We start from the raw sequence: 20,221 nt of genomic DNA, 5'->3' as shown, positions 1-20,221 counted from the left end.
CTGTGCAAACTACCTCTAGTATACGCGCCTTGAGGAAAGGCTATTATGTTCATGCGGACGGTATCAGGGTTTTGACTGCTGCGGTATGCAGGTGAGTTGAGTTTCTGCAGCAAATAATCTTGATCATGAGGTTGATGACTTTTTCTGCAAGGTAGAGTGGACGCTTTAGAGGCATTCTACAGAACTCCCATTCTATTTGTGACAACTTGTGGTTCATTTAGTGTGGACTCTTCCACAAAATGTGTGCCGCTAACCCACTTGCGCCAACCGCCGCAAAGAGCAGCTGATTGAATAGAGCAGATTTTGACGGAGTCCCACGCCAGAGAGTGCGGCGACGTGGCTGCTCGTGGAACCGTACGTGCGTGATGCATGACGTGTGAGAAATCGATGCATTCGTGTCGTGTATTTCATCACGTTCTCTAGAAAACATTGGAAAGGTATTTCTGTTTGAAGAGATTACATTCTGAAAAAGACATCAAAAAGCTGCCAGTCTCGTAATTACACCTTAAATTTGCGTAGAATATTTGTAAGAAAGGCATGCCTTAATAAGGTAACTGGAGTCTGAACATGATAATATTGTTTATAATATTGATAAAAGAGAAAACATCATGATATCAATCCAATGATTATGACTTGGACTCTAGCCCCCTATAACAAGACTTTTTTTTCTAACTTTTGTTCACCCGTTTTTATGTTGTGTTTTGCTGCTGCCATACTAGTAGTAGTAGTTGAGAATGAATCACTGTTCATTTCATCTCTATTTTATGCCTGAACTGAATGACTGGTTCAGACAATTGGTTGAATGTCTTTCCCCAGGGCTGCACACTAACCCATTTTTTCTACTGGGCTGACCTGTCTGGCAGACCAGCAGGTGCACAGTTTTTCTGTTTTTTAACAGGTCCATTCCTGAAAAAGTTACTGGTCCGACAGTGATTTTTACTGGTCCCAGGACCATCGGACCAGTGCTAGTGTGCAGCCTTGCTTTCCCTCTACCTCATGATCATAAACCTTTGATATTGTATTCCTTCCCAGACCAGCTTGACGGCCAGTACTAGTACACCGAAAATGTCGGTCACATTTTGAGTGAAAAATGGACTGTTCAGAAAGAAGTGAGCCTATCAGTAAGTAACACTACTCACAGTATGGATGAATGAACCATAAAGCTGAATGGATTTCCAAATTTAAAAAACCCGCACCAAGGTTCAACCTCCTCCCGTGCCAAAATTCAGTGGGCGCAGAAGCATATACTGTAGATTTCTACATGTAGCAGGCGGTTGAAGTTTGGACGGTGTTGGGGTTGAATTATTGGTGGCTTGCTTAAAATCTGTATCGCTCTCATCTTCATCTATGTTGCATGGGCAATTGTGTGTTCATCATGTGACTAGTCAGTGCTTGGCAACAGTTAGTCTGAAATAGGTCATCTACATGAGAGCCAATCATAATTTAAAACTATTAGGCAACAATGACTTTGCAGAAGTGTTGTCAATCTCTTATGCATACAGTACATGTCATGTTACTAATAGTCATAATGATAAAATCAAAGGTGGACAATCAAGATGCATTTTATAATTAACTTTTTATATATATCATGGCCTCAAAATGTCAAAAGTTGGAGTAATTGTTAATGCTTCTGTAGGTGCAGTCACATCTCTTTACAAAATATGCATGAGACTCCTACAATAGTGTTGGCTTTTCTTACTTTTGCTGAGATTCATTTTCTTGTTAGAACTTTTTCTTTGTTTTTTTTTCCTGAGGAGTTGTCTACTACTATAGCTGATGTGCCTTTCAATCCCAAACCATGGATGATTTGTGTACAACTTAGCTAAGGACATGCTAGTCACAAAATCTGGGTGAATTGCTTGCACCTCTCAAAACAGACCGCAAACATGGCTGTATTAAAAAGTACAAGTAGATAGTAAACTCTGCTTTAAACTAAATTTTTGAAATGTGGGCAAATTTTCCCAGTCTTTTTTCCAGTTGATTTCCCGTGCTGTCCAAAAGCTTGAATACCAAATGAGATATTCTCTTACTGTTCAGTGACTATTTTGTGTCTTGATGTTGGCAGGTGCCAAGAGAGATTTCGGCTCCTTCCACTCTTCAAATGTTCAGGAGCTATGTGAAGCACCAGAGGTAAGGTTAACCCATTGAGAATGGTTGGATTTTGCTACAACAGGTATTTCCCACATAGACGCTTGCCTGAGTATGCTCGGGACTCGTCCTCAATGGGTTAAAGGTGAAGGGTCACAGCGTGACACACATGTTGACCGATGATATTGAATGAAAGAAATGAAGTGCGAACTTCGATATACAAGGAAAGCTGTGAGTGTATTGCCAAGATATGAATGAGGGCAGTTGATATTAAAAATATTCATTACCAGAATACGACAGCATTGAGTAGAGGTCGTTATTTCTATCAGGCAAATTGAAGTTCAATCTTCGTAGTCTACGAGTCTCTTAATTAGTATATTTTTTTAATTGGATGTGGGTATGAGGTCATGAAATATTTTTTGAATAAATCTAGTGTCTGAGATTTTGACTGTCTCAGAAAGTGTCAAATCTGTCATATTTCCTAATAAGTATTCCCTATGGAACAAAGTCAATGCTAGAATTTTATGTGATTGCAAAAAAAAAAAAGCAACAACAAGAAAAACCAGACGACTCATGCTTTATTTTGATGAATGTTGACCTTTTAATATATGTGTTTAACATGACATAAATTTGATATTTTGCTGTATATTTCCAAGATGTTGTACAATGACTGGTGTGTAGAGAGTCAACAGCTGCTACTATGATGTGGCATTTAATAATCTCTTTGTGATCTCATCTGATTTGCAGGACTTATATGAGCCACCTAGCTTCCCCTTTGAACTGCCCAAGTTCACAGACTGCGAGTTTGGCAGGGAAGTGCGACAGAAACACTTCTTGCTGGAAGTAAGTTGAGTAAAGTTTGCCAACTGTACCATATACTGTTGAAGACACCCTCTCTCTTCAAATTAATGAAATTCTTGCATCAAGTCATTTTTATTGCAATTGATTGACAGAGTGCCCTTCATCAGCGTACATAAGCACCAATTATTCAGAGTTATAGTAGTAGCCATGATAAAAATCATGGGTATACATACTGGACTTAGCACAATGCACTGCTGATTGCTAAACAGGTGTCATCTGCATTTAGCTATAGGCTACCAAGATTCTACCTGATCCTGATCCCTTATGGCAGCAATTGAGGCATATTTTTTTTTTTTTTTCAAATGAGTGATTCTTGCTTTGAGTTGTTTTAATTGCAACTGATTGACAAATTGCTCTACATCAACGGCCGTGTTGGGCAGCTTTTCAATCAGTTGTCAAAGTAATTGGGATCACTGATTTTACCTCATTACATCAGAGCCTGGTTGTTTCAATAACATGCTGAAAAAGAGACCAGCTAAATACAGTTAGTGTAGTAGGAAATCAGGACCACCTAATTCACTTCGCCAAATGTCAGGGGCGGATCCAGGAATTCTGTAAAGCGGGGGCACATTTACAAAATTAAAGGGGGGCGCATGCACCCCTCCCCCATTTTTTTTCTTTTTATTTCTTTTGTTTCAACAAAAAATAATGGGGGGCATGTGCCTGGTGCAGTCCTCCCTGGATCCGCCACTGAAAATGGTACCTACCTCATTTTGAGCGAGCTTGTGATAATGGGGTTTCCCTGTATCACCATCTAACCCAGCCTTTGCTCTTCATCTCGCGCATTTGAAACAGGACTGCACTTTCCTGAATCATGGTGCCTTCGGTGCGACCCTCAAGGATGCCCTGGACGTGGCGCAGCGGTGGCAGAGGTACGTGGAGAGGCAGCCCCTGCGATTCTTTGACCGGGAGGTGCTCCCCCACATGGCTTACGTCACCAGGAGGCTAGCAAATTTTGTCGGTGAGTTGTGGAGGTGACGCATCTCGCTGAATAGTGCTATGTTTCATGCTTTCTCTGTTGCTGGGTAACTGGTTGTGATACTGAAGGCTTCGGCTTGCCAATACATTACATTTTGTGGAGGGGATTCTGCAAGATACAACAGTTTACTGTAAGTGCTATATTGAATGCATCTTTGTGAGATTAAAATTGAAAGATTCTGACTTATTAGCGTGGGATAAAAGAAAAAAAGAAAAATGTGACCCGCTACAACAAAATGGTCCTAAAGTCGCGCACGGTCGAAGCCGTGAAAATCGAGTTTGAAGTCAGAGCATCAAAATTGGTCAAAACTTAGGATTTTCTGAATTTGACATATTATTAGAGTCTGACATGTCTTCTATCATCTGTCGAAATTTTGAAGCAAAATGATGGAAGGAAAGACTAAAAAATAGCGTTTTTCTGGGCCATGTTTTTTTGGCGTTTCAACGAAGCAGAAACTGGTTCGAACATTTGGATTGAGCGCTACACATAGGCTCCGCCCCTAACAACGGCCAGAGTGATGTCATTGGTCAGTTTGCTGCTTGCCGCTAACCGAAGCGTGAAGCTCGCACACTGCCCAGTCGACTGGTGCGTGCTGGCGGGGTGCGCTATGCCCAGCCACTTCTCCTGGCCTCCTGGTCACTGATTGGTCGGTGAGGAGACCGTCGACGCTGTGTTTGAATGAACATTTCGGGGGTTGCTAGGGCTTACCTTCTATTGTCCGGAGGTGAATACTGACTTGCGTGTCCCTTGATCGTGATTGTGTCGCCCCTTGATCGTGATTGCGTCACAAGGAGAACTTTTAGGGCGCTTTTCTCGAAACAGTGATTTCCCAGACATCTCGACATGCTCTTTTTTAAATATCGATATCTCCGCAGCCGATTATTTTTATAAGATGTGTTATATATCAATTTAAAGCAGAAAGATTAGGGAATTGTGTCATGCAATTTTCAAATAATCGACCTCGCCCGACTTTAGGATCATTTTGTTGTAGCGGGTCACAAATGCACAATTACCATTGTGCGTATTATCATTATTGTAGTAATTGTAGTAGTGCCTTATCATTGTCATCATACTTACTATTGTGATTATTGTCACAATGTCAATTGCTTCTGTTGTTGATATTTCACCCCTTTCACACAGGAAGTGATGCAACTGGAATAGTCCTAGTGCCAAATGTCACCACAGCCATCAATGCTGTCATACGGAGCATTCCATTCCAGAAAGGGGAGAAGATCTTCTGTCTGGATACAACTTATGGTAATTCTACATCAGAAATCTTAGTCATGGCAAATGAAGCCGAGTAATAGAATACCGATGTTACATGTTATGTTTTGTGAAGTGCTTGAAAACAGTTAAAAGATGTATATAAACAGAGCAAGGCATGACAGGAATGGTGTCTTGTCATTATGTAGAGTGAGTTGTAATTATTTATGCTTCATAGTGCACCTGAATTCTAATGAACGCTAAAGAGATCAAGACAAATTGGCAATTGAGTGTGATATTGATGTTGAGTAGCTCTCCATGCTGTTTGTACACAAAAAGTCACAAATTTTCATTTTTCTCTGGGGAAAAATTTTCTTCAGTTCTGTTTTGGGTATATAATGAGAGTAAGACATTTTTGCATCTCCTCCTCAGTGGATAAGCTTGCTCTGTGCCAAAATATATGAGAAATATGAAAATAAGTGAAATTTTGCATACAAAATGAATGAAGAGTTGCGCAACACTTACTAGTGCGTCACACAGCGTTGCCAACTTTTCTCACTCTCTAATCTTAATCAGTACATAAATTTTGTGTATCTGATTTATACCCCAAATTTTTACAGATCTCCTCTGATTTTGCTGTTTTTATGCAAAGCAATGTGATTTAATAAGAGCAATAATAATAATTATAGTAATAGTAGTAGTAGTAGTAGTAGTAGTAGTAGTGGTAATAATAATAATAATAATGATAATAATTGCATTTATAAGTCACTTTAAAATGGTGTTGTTAAGTGTACTGGACCAGGTGCTATTCGTACAAGAAGACTAGATAACGTTAGAACAATGCAAAAACAAAATAACAGTAACAAAAGAAGAAGAAGAAAAAGAAATTCAGGATGGAATTTCCCTTTAAGATGCTGTCTAGGCATACTCTGTTGTAATGCACAAGTCTGTCTCCGATACACAATTTGTACTCTTGACAGTTTTTCAACGATGTGTGTTTGTGTGTATGTATGTTAGAGTCTTGTATGACCACCTGTACCTTCCTCTGCTATTTAGTCAAATGACCATTGGCTGTTGGGATGACTTGTGCAGGTGCTGTGAAAAAACTGCTGAAGCATACGGCAGAGGTCATGAACTTGGTATATCAGGAGGAGTGCCTTAGTCTTCCTCTGACATCGAATCAAGAGGTACATGTATATGTCATTCTATATAGAAAATATTTATGGGACTCGACATTAACGGTGGCCCTGGGCTACTAATAATTGATTTCGGGCCGCCGTATTTCCAAAAAGACTATCTTTTGGTGGCCCGATCAGGCATGTACATACATGTAAGATTCAGTATGGATTGTTGTGTTTTCTTGTTTTTTGGGGCACCAAAATTTTCAGATTTAAAGATTGTAGCGGCCCAAACAGGCCACCAGAGGACAAAAAGTTAATGTTGAACCCTGATATACTAAGTAGATAGATAGATTTGTATGCATCTGTATATTTATACATACTTGTTACATATGTCATTGCCTATTGAAATATGAAATCTTACCTGTGTTTTTCAAACACCATGTTAGGATAGATCTTTTCATGCTACATGGCCAGTTGCCGATGGATGAAAGACACATTATACAATAGTAGTTTTTGTTAGTGTTTGCACATGGTTTCTCAATCATTTCACACTTTCACTTCATTGAACTCAGTGGAATGCAAAAGTTACTGATAAATCCCATTCCTACATTTAAGGTTGAAGCCAAATAGCATTAATTGAATAACATCCAACATCAATTTATCAGTGTATGATTGCATTTAAGTACCTGATTTGAAGGAAAAAAATTGTCTAAACTTGATGTCATATTATGTATTTCACTTTTTCCTCACAGATTTTGGATCTCATATCTTCAAGACTGGGGTAAATATCAGCAAATTAGAAAGCTAGATTTATTTTTTTCATTGCTTAGTGATTATTTGATGTGGTGTTTGTAGGGTTGTTTATTTGTTTTTTGTTTTGGGTTTTGTTTTGTTTTGTTTTGTTTTTGTTTTTGTTTTTGTCATGAAGAAAAAGATGACAAGTACAGCATAGTCTTCTTCCTTGACCTTTGAGATCTTATGATTCATTTACAACAGAAAATGTACATGAACTCTTGTGTTTTTTTCCATGTGACATGTACGTAACATGGTCTGATTAGTAGTGATTTCAAATCCATTAATATTTCATATATATGGTGGAGATAGAAAGATGTCCACATGATCAATACAGACTTTGAGCATGAGCAGCAATATGTAATTTTGTGTGAAATTAATAGCTTTGACACCAGAAGTTAAAGGACAATAAAGGACATATTTGTCAGATGATCTATTCAACACAATCTTTGATATTATGCAGCATGTCACCAAAGATATGTAGTAGTTCTTGTCAACTTCAATTGTGAGGCGGCTGATTTTTGTTTTCCTGCTTTCCATATTTTTTGTCTGTTCTTTCCTCCAAAGTAAAGGGACCAGGCTTGCGGTATTTGACCACATTCCTAGTAATGCAGCTTTCATCATGCCGGTCAAGCAGATTGTCCAGCTGTGTCATGAAAAGTAGGTGTTCTTTGGCCTCTTTTAGGTTTTATCCAACAGAGGAATTGTGTGTGTCACTTCTCCCATGCTTCTCCTTGATCTTATCAGGCACAGTAAGGAATGCATTCATTACTGGTTCTGATACATAACTGTAGGATACATAAGTAGCTATCTCTATTGTTCTGTTTCTCCTTGATCTCGCCAAGCCTTTATGGCAAGCCGCTTTTGTTGTGCTGCCTTTAGAAAATAAGAATATCACTTCAACTTAAACAGACCTTTCTTGTGGATTTGCAGACATCTTCATTATTTAACTTTGGGTACTTAAGATGTCATTTTGTGATCTATTTTTTTGTGAATGTTATTCAATGTTACTTATATCAGAACTGACTTCCAGATGTTTCTTAAGGAATTGAATGAGGACCTTGTTAAATCTATTCAGAGGATTGTTTTCTCAGTAAGATGAATTTTTTTTCTGTGGAAATTTCGTTTCCATGAGAAAATTTTGTTGGAAAATCTTATTTCTTGTTGCTCTTGCTGTCATAGAGGTGTTCCAGTTCTGATCGACGGAGCCCACGCTCTGGGTACACTGCCGCTGGACATGAGGGACTTGAACGCAGACTACTACACGGCCAACGCCCACAAGTGGCTGTGCAACCCCAAGGGGTGTGCCTTCCTCTATGCCAGGCGGGAGCTACGGGCGGTGACGCGACCCCTCGTCGTCTCGCACGGATTCGGCAGTGGGTTTAGCTCAGAGTTCATCTGGTCAGGTGGGCAGAGACAGTGAAATCTCCAGCCAAGTAGCTGTAGTGGCTCAGTAATGTAATGCTGTGTTTACAACATGTTCCCTGCGGCCACAGCAGTCATATTTCAGGCCACCTTGGACAAAATGGGGTGGACATGAGACAACACAGTGAGACGGGATAGGTAAACTGACAGGCCGTGATTGCCGTGGATGTCATGTCAAATTTTTAAACTGTCAAAAATTTGCCACAGCAGTCCTGGTGCCAATGAGGAACCTTGTGTGCCGTAATAAAACTTGGTGAATGCAACAAAACATGACAGCATGAAACGGGCCGTAACAAAACGTAGAGGCGGTCCATAGCGGGACGAGGAAGGAAATATTGATAGTTTAGCCTGACAGACGCCATGAGAACAGCATCTTATAGCTATATGTTCAACAGGAGAATGTCTCAACTACCCATGGCGCACTATGTTTTGAGCATACGGGGCTACTATGGTCGCTGAGAACATGGTGTAAACACAGTATTAAGGACCTATGTAATGATATGAATTTTTCGTGAAACATTTTCAAAATGTAAAAAAATCTTGCAAAAAGGGACTTTTTAGTAGTTTGCTGTAAACTTGTGGGAATCTTATTTGAGGGAATTCCAGTATCAAATTAGCAAAGATTTTTTTTTTTTTTTTTTTTTTTTTTGATCACCAAAAGAATTGAGTTGGTGTCTACACTGCATCCTCAGTGTTTGTGTTGCAAGTCTCTTTTGTGTTCTGTGTGTGATTAGAATGTATTTATGATTTGTAAGTATATTATTATGTTAATGGCCCCAATTATAAGCTGTGCTTCTTCAGGTCCATAACCGTCAGTAACTTATTGTCATGCAAACATACATGCATTACATTTCAGTTGTCACATCAAATTGTTATTCAATACTATTCATAATTGTTACTAGCTGTATTTATCAATGAGTGATTAGTTCTAATGAATTGAACTGAATTGAATACAGATGCCTGTTGACCTGTGTTGATTTGTAATACCCTGGTCATCACCATTGTGGCCAAAAGAATATCAAAATAATTATGTGTCAAATATTCCATACCTGTAGTTCCTTTTCTGCTATTCTTCTTCAGAGTGCTTCGCTCTGCCCCCCCCCCCCCCCCCCCCAAAAAAAAAAAAAAAAAAAAAAATCCAAACCAAGATTCTTCCATTGTATTGACATAATCTGTAAATCACTGCTAAATTACCATAATGATTAACCCGTTGAAGACGAGTTCCAAGAATACTCGGGCAGGTGTCTATGGGAAATGCATGTTATAGCAAAATCAGTCCGTCCTCAATGGGTTAACAAAAGACATTTGACTGCACTTTCCTCTACATTCTGACAAGTCATATTTAGATGAACGTTTAAATTCTTTCCTGCCTTTTGCTTGCATTGTACAGGTTTGAGGGACTACAGCCCTTTCTTGGCACTTCACACAGTACTAGATTTCTGGCAGGCCCAGGGCATGGACCGAATGAGGGACAAAATGCACAGTCTTCTTGTTGAAGCAGGTAATCACATCCACTCATGTTCTTTCTGAATCGAGTAGAGTGCCCAAGCACTTTGTTTTATTAACCCGTTGAGGACGAGTCCCAATAAGTATACTCGGACAGCAGTCTCTGATAAATTCGTGTTGTAGCAAAATCAGTCCGTCCTCAATGGATTAAACCTGCCAGGCAATTTCTATTCAGACCTCCACTTCACTCAGTTTGCCAGTCCCTTTTGCAACCCTTAAAATTAGATTCCTTTCATAAGCTGATATATTGTGAAAGTGAGTAATTCAGACCTTTCCTCAGAATGATAAAACTATAAACTTCTTTATGATGGAAGGGGTTGAAAATTCCAACCCTTTTTCTCTGTACTAAAGGGGAGTGTATTCTCGAATGTCATGTTTTTTTTTTGAACCCGTTCCTTACAGGAACCTGGTTTACCAGGTTTACCAGGTTCCCAAAATGAAGACAAGGGTGCCTGCTACAGTGGCCTAAATTCATGTTTCTTTGTGTTAAAATGCTCAGAAAAGTGGGTTTGATAAAAAGATCAGAGTTTATTCTATCAGGATTTGTTCTGCTGTTTAAAAAAAAGGGGTTTTACAGTATTATGTACCTTTTCCTGATTTAGTTTTTTGCTTGTTCTGCTGTAGACTCGTACGAACATGTACATAATGGTCAAGGCTGAGATTAGAAATGCGGGTTCGCTGACCCCAGTCACCTCATTCAGGTACCTGGTTTTGTGTAGAACAAAAGATTCTGAGAGCTCATCAGCGCACGCTCTATTCATACCTCGCACCCAATCGATATTTCCATTGTTCACGGGCACATGTAGTTGACAGTAGAAAGGGGGACACAATGAACCACTTGACTGCCTTCACACAGCTGGATTACCAACCTGTGTGCCTCTCTGTCGACGGGCGAAAAGAATCTCGTTTGGGGGCATTAAAGGCACTCAGAGAATTGTGGAAGGAACGGGTTAACTTAAGATTTCGTACACAATGTTGGGAGGCATTCAAACTTCAAACTTCAATTATTCTTCAACCATGCAAAATTTTGTGACTTTTGCACAGGAGATGTATGACCTTAAATCCATCAAGTCTTTTTTTTCTTTAATGTTATGTCTTTAAGAAATAGTGAATGTTTTTTTTGTTAGAATGTTGCTGGTAGGGGGATTGTGGGTAATGAAACTGGCACACAAAGGAAGGCTGTGGCATTAGAATATACATAGTCTAGTCGGGTGCTGTTCATTATTCCGAAGGTTTGCTATTCCGAAGGTTCGTTATTCTGAAGGGTCGTTAATCCGAAACATGCAAATTCCCTATACCTACAGGTTTGTGAATCCGAAAATGGAAAAGGGTTCGTTAATCCGAAAATTTGTGGCGTTATTCCGAAGGTTCGTTATTCCGAAGATTGGTCAATCCGAAAATAAAATTCGGAACAATGAACCTTAAAGGTACTAGCCCACATTTGTAAACCTGCAGCAATTGGTCTCATAGTTAGCATGGAGTTTGGGTATGATTGCAGTAACACCTGTGCAAAATTTCGTTCCAATTAGTCCATTACTTTCATAAAAATAAATGAAAATGCACCGTATGCATGCGTATAACGCTCGCTAGCTCCGGTCCACGTACGTACTACTTGTATGCGATACATGTGTAAGTTACATGTACGTACTAGTAGCTAGCCCCGGAGACCGCACCGCAAGGCGCGGTCCTGGCGGCTACCTCGCAGCTGAGCGGGAGCAAAAATCACTGCCACATTCATGGCGACTTCACAAATAAAGCACGGCTAAATTTCTATCATAAACACAGTGACAATTAATACATTACCTTTTCGACTTGGTTATTCTCACCCATTTATCTAGAAACTGCAAAATTTTCTACATTTTTTTAGGAGTAATAAGCGGCCTGCCCTAGTGCAACAGTGGAGAGACTTGCTGCTATATCCATTAGTACGCATTACGCATGCTCTCAATGCACTGCCCTGCATGCATGCTGTGCGCCTGTGCAAGTGATTGTGAGTTTCAGTGAGCATCGGTGAGCTGAAGATATTCGCGTTATAAGACAACATTTTCTGCATCATAAGCAATGAAATGCATCAAACAGTCGCCGAAATTAATCATTTAGGTTTAATCGACCCATGTAAGTATTCCTAGTAGTTTTTGTTGAAAAATTAAGGAAATATAGCGCCGAAACGGCACCCGTTTTGTACAACTCCTCGATCTAAATGCGAAAACGGCACAGCCCCAACGCTGCACGTTGGGGCTGGTCGCAGTTAGTACATAGCTAGCCCGCGCTCGTAATTCGATTTTGGGTCGGGTTGACCCGGTTTGAAAATTGATTTTAAAACGATGATTTTCTCTCTTTTATCGAATGGTATAGACAAAGAGCAACAGGTGAGGTATGTTGCTGTTATAACTTGTACTTGAAGTCATATTGGACCTGTTTTATGCAGTTTTGATTTTCGTGGGTTTGCAAATGTGCGCTAGTACCTTTAAGAATAACAAATCTTCGGAATGAAGAGCCTTCGGAATAACGAACCTTCGGAATAACGAGCTGTAACTGTCCAGTCATGCTTGAATGTCTGAACATGAGTTGTAATCTGGCTGTTCGAGTCTTGGAATAAGTTACTTTGCATAAAATTACAGAGACTCCAACTCTCCCGCTTTCAACGGGAGATCTCCCGCTGAAAGCCCATTTTTTGCAGAATCTCCCGTTCTCCCGCTTGAGAGTTGATTTCTCCCGCGTGAAATGATTTCTTACTTTGTAATTTCATTGTATGTTGAAAAATTAGCCATAAATACCGAGAGAGAGCATATAGAACCCTAGACTGCGAGGGACTTTGCGCTCGTGACGTGCGCTTCGCGCACATCAAGTTGGAGTCTCCCGTTTGCTAGGGGTTTCAGGCAGGAGAATCTCCAGATCAGAAGGTGCTTGTGGTTGGAGTCTCTGAAATTAATAGTTTATTTGTTTGTTTGTTTGTTATTTTCAGCTGTCCTGCTGGTGAAATCCTGGGATACTGGGTTATTGGCTCCTCTGGATATGTGTGGTAAATTTTTCTGTTGTTGTTTTTGTTTGTTTGTTTGTTTTTGTTTTTGCTTTCTTCCTACTACTGACCAGTTGTTTATCCTTTGAAACGTAGAAAGCTTTTTGAAATTTCTTTAGTATCATTTTGTTCACTTTTTTTTTTATTTGTCTATACAAATATCTGCCTTACAATGTAAGGTTTATGCAATGTTTTCAAGACGCATCTCTTCTAGTCACCAGACATTCAGTCAGCTGTACTGATTTTATTGTGATGGTGTAATGTTGAAATGTGGCATCACTCTTTCATTTTTATTTATTATTTTCTGCAGACTGACCTTCTCTAAAACAAACAAACGAATAAACAACAAACAAACAAAATATCGGATATCAAACCAAAAATCTTATCACATCTGATAAGCTGCAGATTATTTGAGTAGCTTGTGACACACCAAAGAAGAAATAATTGCACTTGAGCAGCAGTGTCAATTTTGGAGGGAAGCCCTATATTGGCAACAGGAAAATCAACAATACCTTGTACAATTAAGGGATGCACGTTAGATTATCTGGAAGTTGATAAAATGGTCACATCCAAAAGTTAAGAATAAGAAAGTATGCCAGCATGCCAATATGTTGTAAACTTAAGTGACTGTATAATAGTGTATCAGTAACGTATGAATTTAGGAGAGAAAGAATTGTATACTTGTATATCATAACATTCAGGTCTTTGGACTAGAAAAATGGCTGATTTGGAGGACATATTTTAATAGCTCTGTTTTGTTTTTCCCTGCATGATCACAGGTTCCATGGCCCTAGTACGATTGCCCCAAGAGTTTAGCGCAAACAAGATGGTGGATTATTCTGTAGCAGAGTCCATTCAAAACGAGCTGTATCATCGATATAATATAGAGGTATGGCAGCGGTATGTTTGTTTTTAATCTCATCAGTGTATAAACAAGAGTTCAGTTTGGATTCCTACCAGTGGGCACTAAGCATATGATTACAAAATGTATACTTTAAAGTAAAATGCACATACAAATTTCTGGTTTGACAGTAAACATAGAAGCAGGCACAGAAATGAGAGTTTTTGTTCAAGGTCTAGTCAATGGAGATGAAGTGTCTTGGCCAAGAGCACTATTGCTGCATAAAGGCAAACAGGCAAAGACCAGGGGTGGTATTCTGAGCACCATTTTAAATTTGCTGGATTTTTCGTTGTAGCTTCTGTTGTAAATATGTGAGTTATAACACCGCTAAGACAGTAAATTTGCTCATCAGTATTCTAAGCAGTGTTTTAACAGTGTCGTAAGTCATAAAAACCTCGCCTGTGGCAATAATTACTGTACATTCAGTAGGAAATAGCATCTAAGACGTTTGAACTTGAAATGGGTTGTATTATGACCCTTGACAGCATCCACCTTTGTTTTCTTGGCTGAAGGTTCCAGTCAAAGCCCTGAAGGGGGCGCTCTACGTACGCATCTCTTCGCACATCTACAACGAACTCTCAGAGTACAAGAAACTGGATGCGGCCATCCTGGACATGGCCGGGCAGCGAGACCGCGAGGCGACCATTTCCAAGGTGCCAAAGCTGGACGAAACATCTTGACGAAGGACAGGTTTCAGCGCCAAGACTTGAAACGAGTGTCCTGTAATTCCTAGCAACAGTGGTACTAAACCTGTCTTTCCTCCCTTTGTATGGATGGATTTCTACCAACGGTAGCTTGGAATATGTGCCCCTCTCCTACCAAACAGATGAGTGTCAGAATCAACAAATAGTATTGAATGACTCAGTGGCATTGTCAGAGACATGTCTTAACTAAGGTACAGCCAGACCCTTGTGGCAACCACCTGCCCCTCTAAAGGCCACCTGCTATTATGACCAGACGTGTTACCATTTCAGAGCGTTGTAAATGTTAATGAACCTGTGTATGAAGACCTCCTGCTCAGAAAGACTTTGTGGGTTTTTTTCTGTCTTCCATCGGTGGTCTTTATGAACAGGTTTCACTCTTCAGTTCTCTAAAATTCAGCTACCTCTGAAAATCACATTTTGAAAAAACAAACAAACAAACAAATCAGAGTTCTCCATAACTTTCTTCATTTTGTGAGCAGCTGCCTTTTGAATACCTGCACCAAATTCAATATTTTCAACCAGGTTAGAATTACTGCCAGCTTCTTTTGAATACCTGTTCTATTTTCTCCGCACTCCACTTTAATGCCCTTTGAAGAACCAAGATGAATCTGTCACTGTCTTTTCCTTCATTCATATTCCACATCAAAAACAAAGGAGGCCTGCAAATAGGACATCTGTATGTTTTCACATTTAATGTTGTGGTCATGTCTGAACAAAAACCTCGCTGATCTTGACGATGCACCCCTATCGAGCGCACAGCTAAAATCTTCCAGTCACATAGGCCTACCTATGTGTGTCATTTTGCTGTTATCTGTTAGTAGCATCTCTTTAGATTCTCTCGATGAAGAGCGTATAAATTTAAAATCAATGGATCATACATTTCGTTTGAAAGTCTTTAGATTTGATTTACAGGATTTACAGGTGATTTTACAGGTATGAAGAAACACAGCTTTCCTGAATTATGATGTTAATATTTATTTGATATACAGTTAATGCACATAAAAGGGTGTGTACAGTTCTGGTCGAGGTGAGAATTTTGCTTTTAACGTTTTGCGAGATATTCAGAAAGCACTCTATGAGACGTCAAAGATCATGCAATTCTAAGGGGTATCAAAAGTTTATTTAATGAAAATCGGTTTTGAAATGGCTGAGATACCCAAAAACAAGGTGAAACAAAGAGATCCTAATAAAGGTGGGGCATGTCGCCTTTTATTATTATCACTTTTTGGGATATCTCAGCCATTTGAAAACCAATTTTCCTCAAATAAACGTTGAATCCTTCTTGAAATTACATGCTCTTTCATATTTCATAAGATGTTTCTCATTATCTCACCTAAGAATGTTCAAAACATGAATCCCCACCTCAACCAGTACTGTACAGTCCCTTTAAAAATGCTATTGATTGGGTATGAAGTCTGAAGAAGTGACTAAATGTGCTGTAGCCACAAAATTTTTCAACAAGTTTGTTTTACTCGAGCAAAATCTTTAAAATACAGTCAACCTTGCCTAAGTTGAATCCAAAGGGACTATAAAAAGAAAATCCTTAGACTTACACAATGAGATTATCATTTTTATGTCCATCTCAGGTAGAATTTGTCTCTTGGCTTCACCAATTTTTCAATGTATGCGAGGTCAACTTGTGCAAAGTTGACTGTACGCTAGTGTCAGTTGAGAAAAAAACCATAGTACAGCATCTAGTACAGTAGGGCCACACAGTTTGCTTGTAATTCATTGATTGCCGGTATGTACCTTGTGATATGTCAATTACATACACGTCTTGTGATTAAGAAGAGAATGAACTACTTTGAAATTTATGTATACTAGTATTAACTTGTTGTATACATAAGAAAAAGATTCAGAGGGAACTATCATATTCATGGGTTCTGATGTTGGATGTAGCCAGTGGAGTATTTTTGATTATTAGTTCTGTAAGTGTGGACATTTGTTAGTGCATTTTGCACTCTATTTGACTGTTGAAGAAATTATTACACATGCACATATTTAGAGATAAAGATATCTAGATACAGTAATTTTCTATCATTTTTTCTATCTGCAATATTTATAATATCAATCAAGTGAAGCTCACTTAAATTGGCCCAGCGCCAAAGAATAAAAAATAAATATTTGTATGAAAGTTTCCAGTATTTACCACAATGTTTTGTGCAACATTCTAATGTACATTGTGTGGAGTGTGTGAACATGCAATGTGTGTCGCTTTAAGCAGTGTGTGTGTGTGGGAAGTGTCTGTGTGTCAGAATGCCTTCAAACTTGCATACGCTTGGCAAGAATAAAACATGCACTCAGCGTGGTACACTCAGAGTGTGAAGTCTTGCTAAATGGAACTAGAAAGCAGGCATAAACACAAATGTAACTTTACTAACAATGCACTAGAAAAGCACTTGGAGAGCACAACCCCCACCAAGCAGCTTATTCACTGGTGGATCCGAAGGGGGCGCACCGGGCTAATGCCTCTTTATTGTTTGGTAAAACACACAAAATAAAAAGAAAAAATGTCCCCCCCCCCCACCCCTTAATTTTGTAAAGGCGCCTCCCCTTTAAAGAATTCCTGGATCCGCCCTTGTTATTTCTACCCATCGCTCTGATTTCCCAATGGTAAAGAAGCCTTTCTGTTGTGTCTCAGAGTCTACATGTACCTCATCAGCAGCTAGCTACATGCTGCATCAAAGCAAACTCACACTCAGTGCATGTATGGACACCCCAGATACGTGCAGCTTGAACTCCCTGGCCCTATTGTCAATGAAAATCCTTAGAAAAAAAAAAATAGTACCCTTGATCAAGACGGTTATCTTGATCCACATTACCGCAATTTAATCATCTGTTCCTAGTTCCATTACATGTATTAACTTTTCCTGTATGTTTCATCCAAATCTGTTAACATATTTTTGAGTCATTTTGCAAACAGACAGACGCGGTCAAGCAAACCAATGCCATCAAAAACATATACCTCCCTAGTAGAGGTAATAATGCAATGTGTTTACATTGGTCCATCATCTAGAAGGTTTGATAAACGTCACTAGGTGAAGGGCTTCACAATGTGTCGATTGCCAACTCATGAGATCCAGAAGTCTGCATATGAAATTTGTGGTATCCGGGCAATTACCCCCCGGCTAAATACTGGTTAGTGGTAAGGTTAGAGTAAAGATTAGGGTTAGGGTTAGGTTTAAGGTTAGGAGTTTGAGTTAGGGTTAGGATTAGGATCAGGATTAGGATAAGGGCTAGGGGAAGGGTCCAGGGTAAATGCCCAGGGGGTAATTGCCCTAGACCCGAAATTTGTGGTGTTTGGGTCAAGTGTTTGGTGTCACAGAACATACATCATGGACCAGTGCTTGATGAAAACCCTTTTGCCCAAATTCACAAAGCTGGTGTAAATCTAAACCATCGATGATTTTACAAATTTCTTCTGCTTAAATATGATTTACAAATTGCATATGAAAACAGACGTCCAGTAACAAACACTCATTGAGACGCACAATATGTAAAAGATAATTTACCTATTTCCTACTTTATTTCAGACCATGGTCTAAATTTGTAACACCATGGTCTATGAAGTATGACCCACCTTTATGAATTTGGGTCTTAGTGTTTGTGTGTGTGTGTGTGTGTGTGTGTGTGTTTGTGTGTGAGTGTGTGTGTATGTGTCATGGTGTGTTTGTGCTGTTGAGTGTGTATGTGTGTGTTTTTGCTTGCTTGTGTGTGTGAGACAGTGGAGGAAGACATGTAAAAAGTCCTCTTTTTAGCTCTTTAGTAGTGTTGTCTTGTATTGAGCAGACCTGTATGCACATTTGATACTGTATTTTAGCTTCGTGGAATCTTTGTATACAAAGCACACAAATTATAGCATCTATACAAACAAGATCATTTGTACATAGGATAAAATCTTGTTTATTTGTCAATGTAAATCATCAAGCATAGATACAAAATTTGCACAAGTACTTGGTTTGCAAATAATCATATAAATTCCATAACACTAGCAGTTGCATTAAATACATCAGGTCATAAAATATGGCGAAATATACAAAAACCTGTACACAGGATATCTGTTGTGTACAACATAAAAGTAGCATCTCAAAGTCTGTCTTCACAATTAAAAAAAAAAAAAATCTGAAGCCTTTTTTTGATTGAATCAAATTCATATTGCACCGTGTAATTATGCTAGCTTAACATCACAACAAAATAGAGTTGTATAGAAGAACACACCAATTACCACCAACAACTCAAACTTATCGGTGAGGCTCTTTTCTGGTGAAATAGAAATACATAAATTTCAGGCAAGTCATTCTACTTTAGACCTACTTATCAGTCGGTTGCATGTCCAGTGGAATGGATGCAAGTCACGTTTCATTAAATGCAGCAATAGGTATTACTTCTAGCAAAATCTTCATGACCATTACATTTCTAGCAAACAAATAACTCCTTTAAATGTGAAGAATGACTTTCACAAGCTGCATTTTCTACAAAAATATTATTTGCAATCACCATCAATCACTACATAATAGAGAAACTTGCCAAAATCATCAAAACGCCAAGAAAATGGTATTTGTTGTTGTTGATCTGACGATTGTACAGGCATATGGGATCCTGCATCACACAACCAACAAAAAGTCACCAGACATGGATTTTTAATAAAGAGCAGATTCTGAAAGAGCAGACTTTAAGCTTTGAAATGATGTATAATTCACCTCAAATGGAGTCTCCTAACCAATCTAAATATTTGAAAGAAAAGCTCACACTCTGGAAAGTGTGAACTGAGAAAAACTCACACTCTGGAAAGTGTGAACTGAGAAAAGAGGCTCTGAAGTACAGGGTCTATTCAAGCGCTTGATCTTTACCAAGCCGTACCAGCTGCGCGATGACTGGAACAAAAAACAGGATTGAAACCAATGGAACAACAACAATGAAGGGATTATCAGATTAAGCTGAAATTGAGCATGCTTTATCAACACATTCCGTAGATGATTAATGCCAACTTTCAAAGCAGTTGCACTATCCTTTACAAAGTTATTAGAGTTGAAAGTGAAGAGTATGGACACAGTTTTTAAGAAATGAAAAGGGGACTTTATAAAACAGTCCTCTATAAAACACACAAAATCACACTATTTTACCAAAAAGTGTTATACAAGAAAAACTGCTAAAAACACAATTTCCTGTTCATTTCATTATCCTAAACTTTAGTATAATGTAGAAGAAGACTACTTGTTGCTCTTTCAGAAAAATATGAAAAACTTAAGATTGGCTTGGTTGACCCGTTTCATTCACCTATTTTCAGTCTTCACACAAAATCAGTGCGTCTAACTTTTTGTTGGTTTTGTGATGCACGTTTCACACATATTCTGCAGACTAAAATATGAAATAGACTGATGTGCAACTATTCAATCTTTTCCCTAACCTGAGATGATCGTAGGCACAGATCTTATGGCACATTTGTGTCACTCGCAACTCAAAGAGTCTTCCTAAAATGGCTGTTGCCACATTAAATGGGTTCAATCATTGCACATAGATAAAACACACTTGTATCAATGAAAGACATCTCTATCCCTTCCAAGAAAAAGCACATAGACTTTTTGCAAATTTTGCGAGTACGGTGCTATTCCCGAAGTTAAA

At 38.9% G+C, this 20,221-nt stretch overlaps 1 protein-coding gene across 1 annotated transcript; it reads left to right on the top strand.

Annotated features, from left to right (window-relative positions):
• Window positions 1-1,090: 1,090 nt before the first annotated feature.
• On the top strand, window positions 1,091-14,575 carry LOC139731057 (uncharacterized). Its single transcript, XM_071641940.1, has 13 exons — window positions 1,091-1,121; window positions 2,066-2,130; window positions 2,836-2,931; window positions 3,745-3,910; window positions 5,069-5,185; window positions 6,224-6,318; window positions 7,005-7,033; window positions 7,612-7,704; window positions 8,227-8,450; window positions 9,860-9,970; window positions 12,941-12,997; window positions 13,774-13,883; window positions 14,408-14,575. The coding sequence occupies exons 1-13, from the start codon at window positions 1,091-1,093 to the stop codon at window positions 14,573-14,575; spliced, it is 1,362 nt and encodes a 453-aa protein (XP_071498041.1).
• The last annotated feature ends 5,646 nt before the right edge of the window (window positions 14,576-20,221 follow it).

Source organism: Diadema antillarum, unplaced genomic scaffold, assembly GCF_040938485.1.
Source record: "Diadema antillarum isolate AM-2024a unplaced genomic scaffold, OU_Dant_1.0 scf00000022, whole genome shotgun sequence".
Lineage (NCBI taxonomy): Eukaryota > Metazoa > Echinodermata > Echinoidea > Diadematoida > Diadematidae > Diadema > Diadema antillarum.
This window is presented reverse-complemented; position numbering and strand designations above follow the sequence as displayed.

Coding starts and splice junctions, on each gene's coding strand:
- LOC139731057 (XM_071641940.1), top strand. CDS start 1,091: ATGGACTGTTCAGAAAGAAGTGAGCCTATCA. Junction 7,705..8,226: donor GTCCAGCTGTGTCATGAAAA/GTAGGTGTTCTT, acceptor TTGCTGTCATAG/AGGTGTTCCAGTTCTGATCG. Junction 8,451..9,859: donor CTCAGAGTTCATCTGGTCAG/GTGGGCAGAGAC, acceptor TGCATTGTACAG/GTTTGAGGGACTACAGCCCT.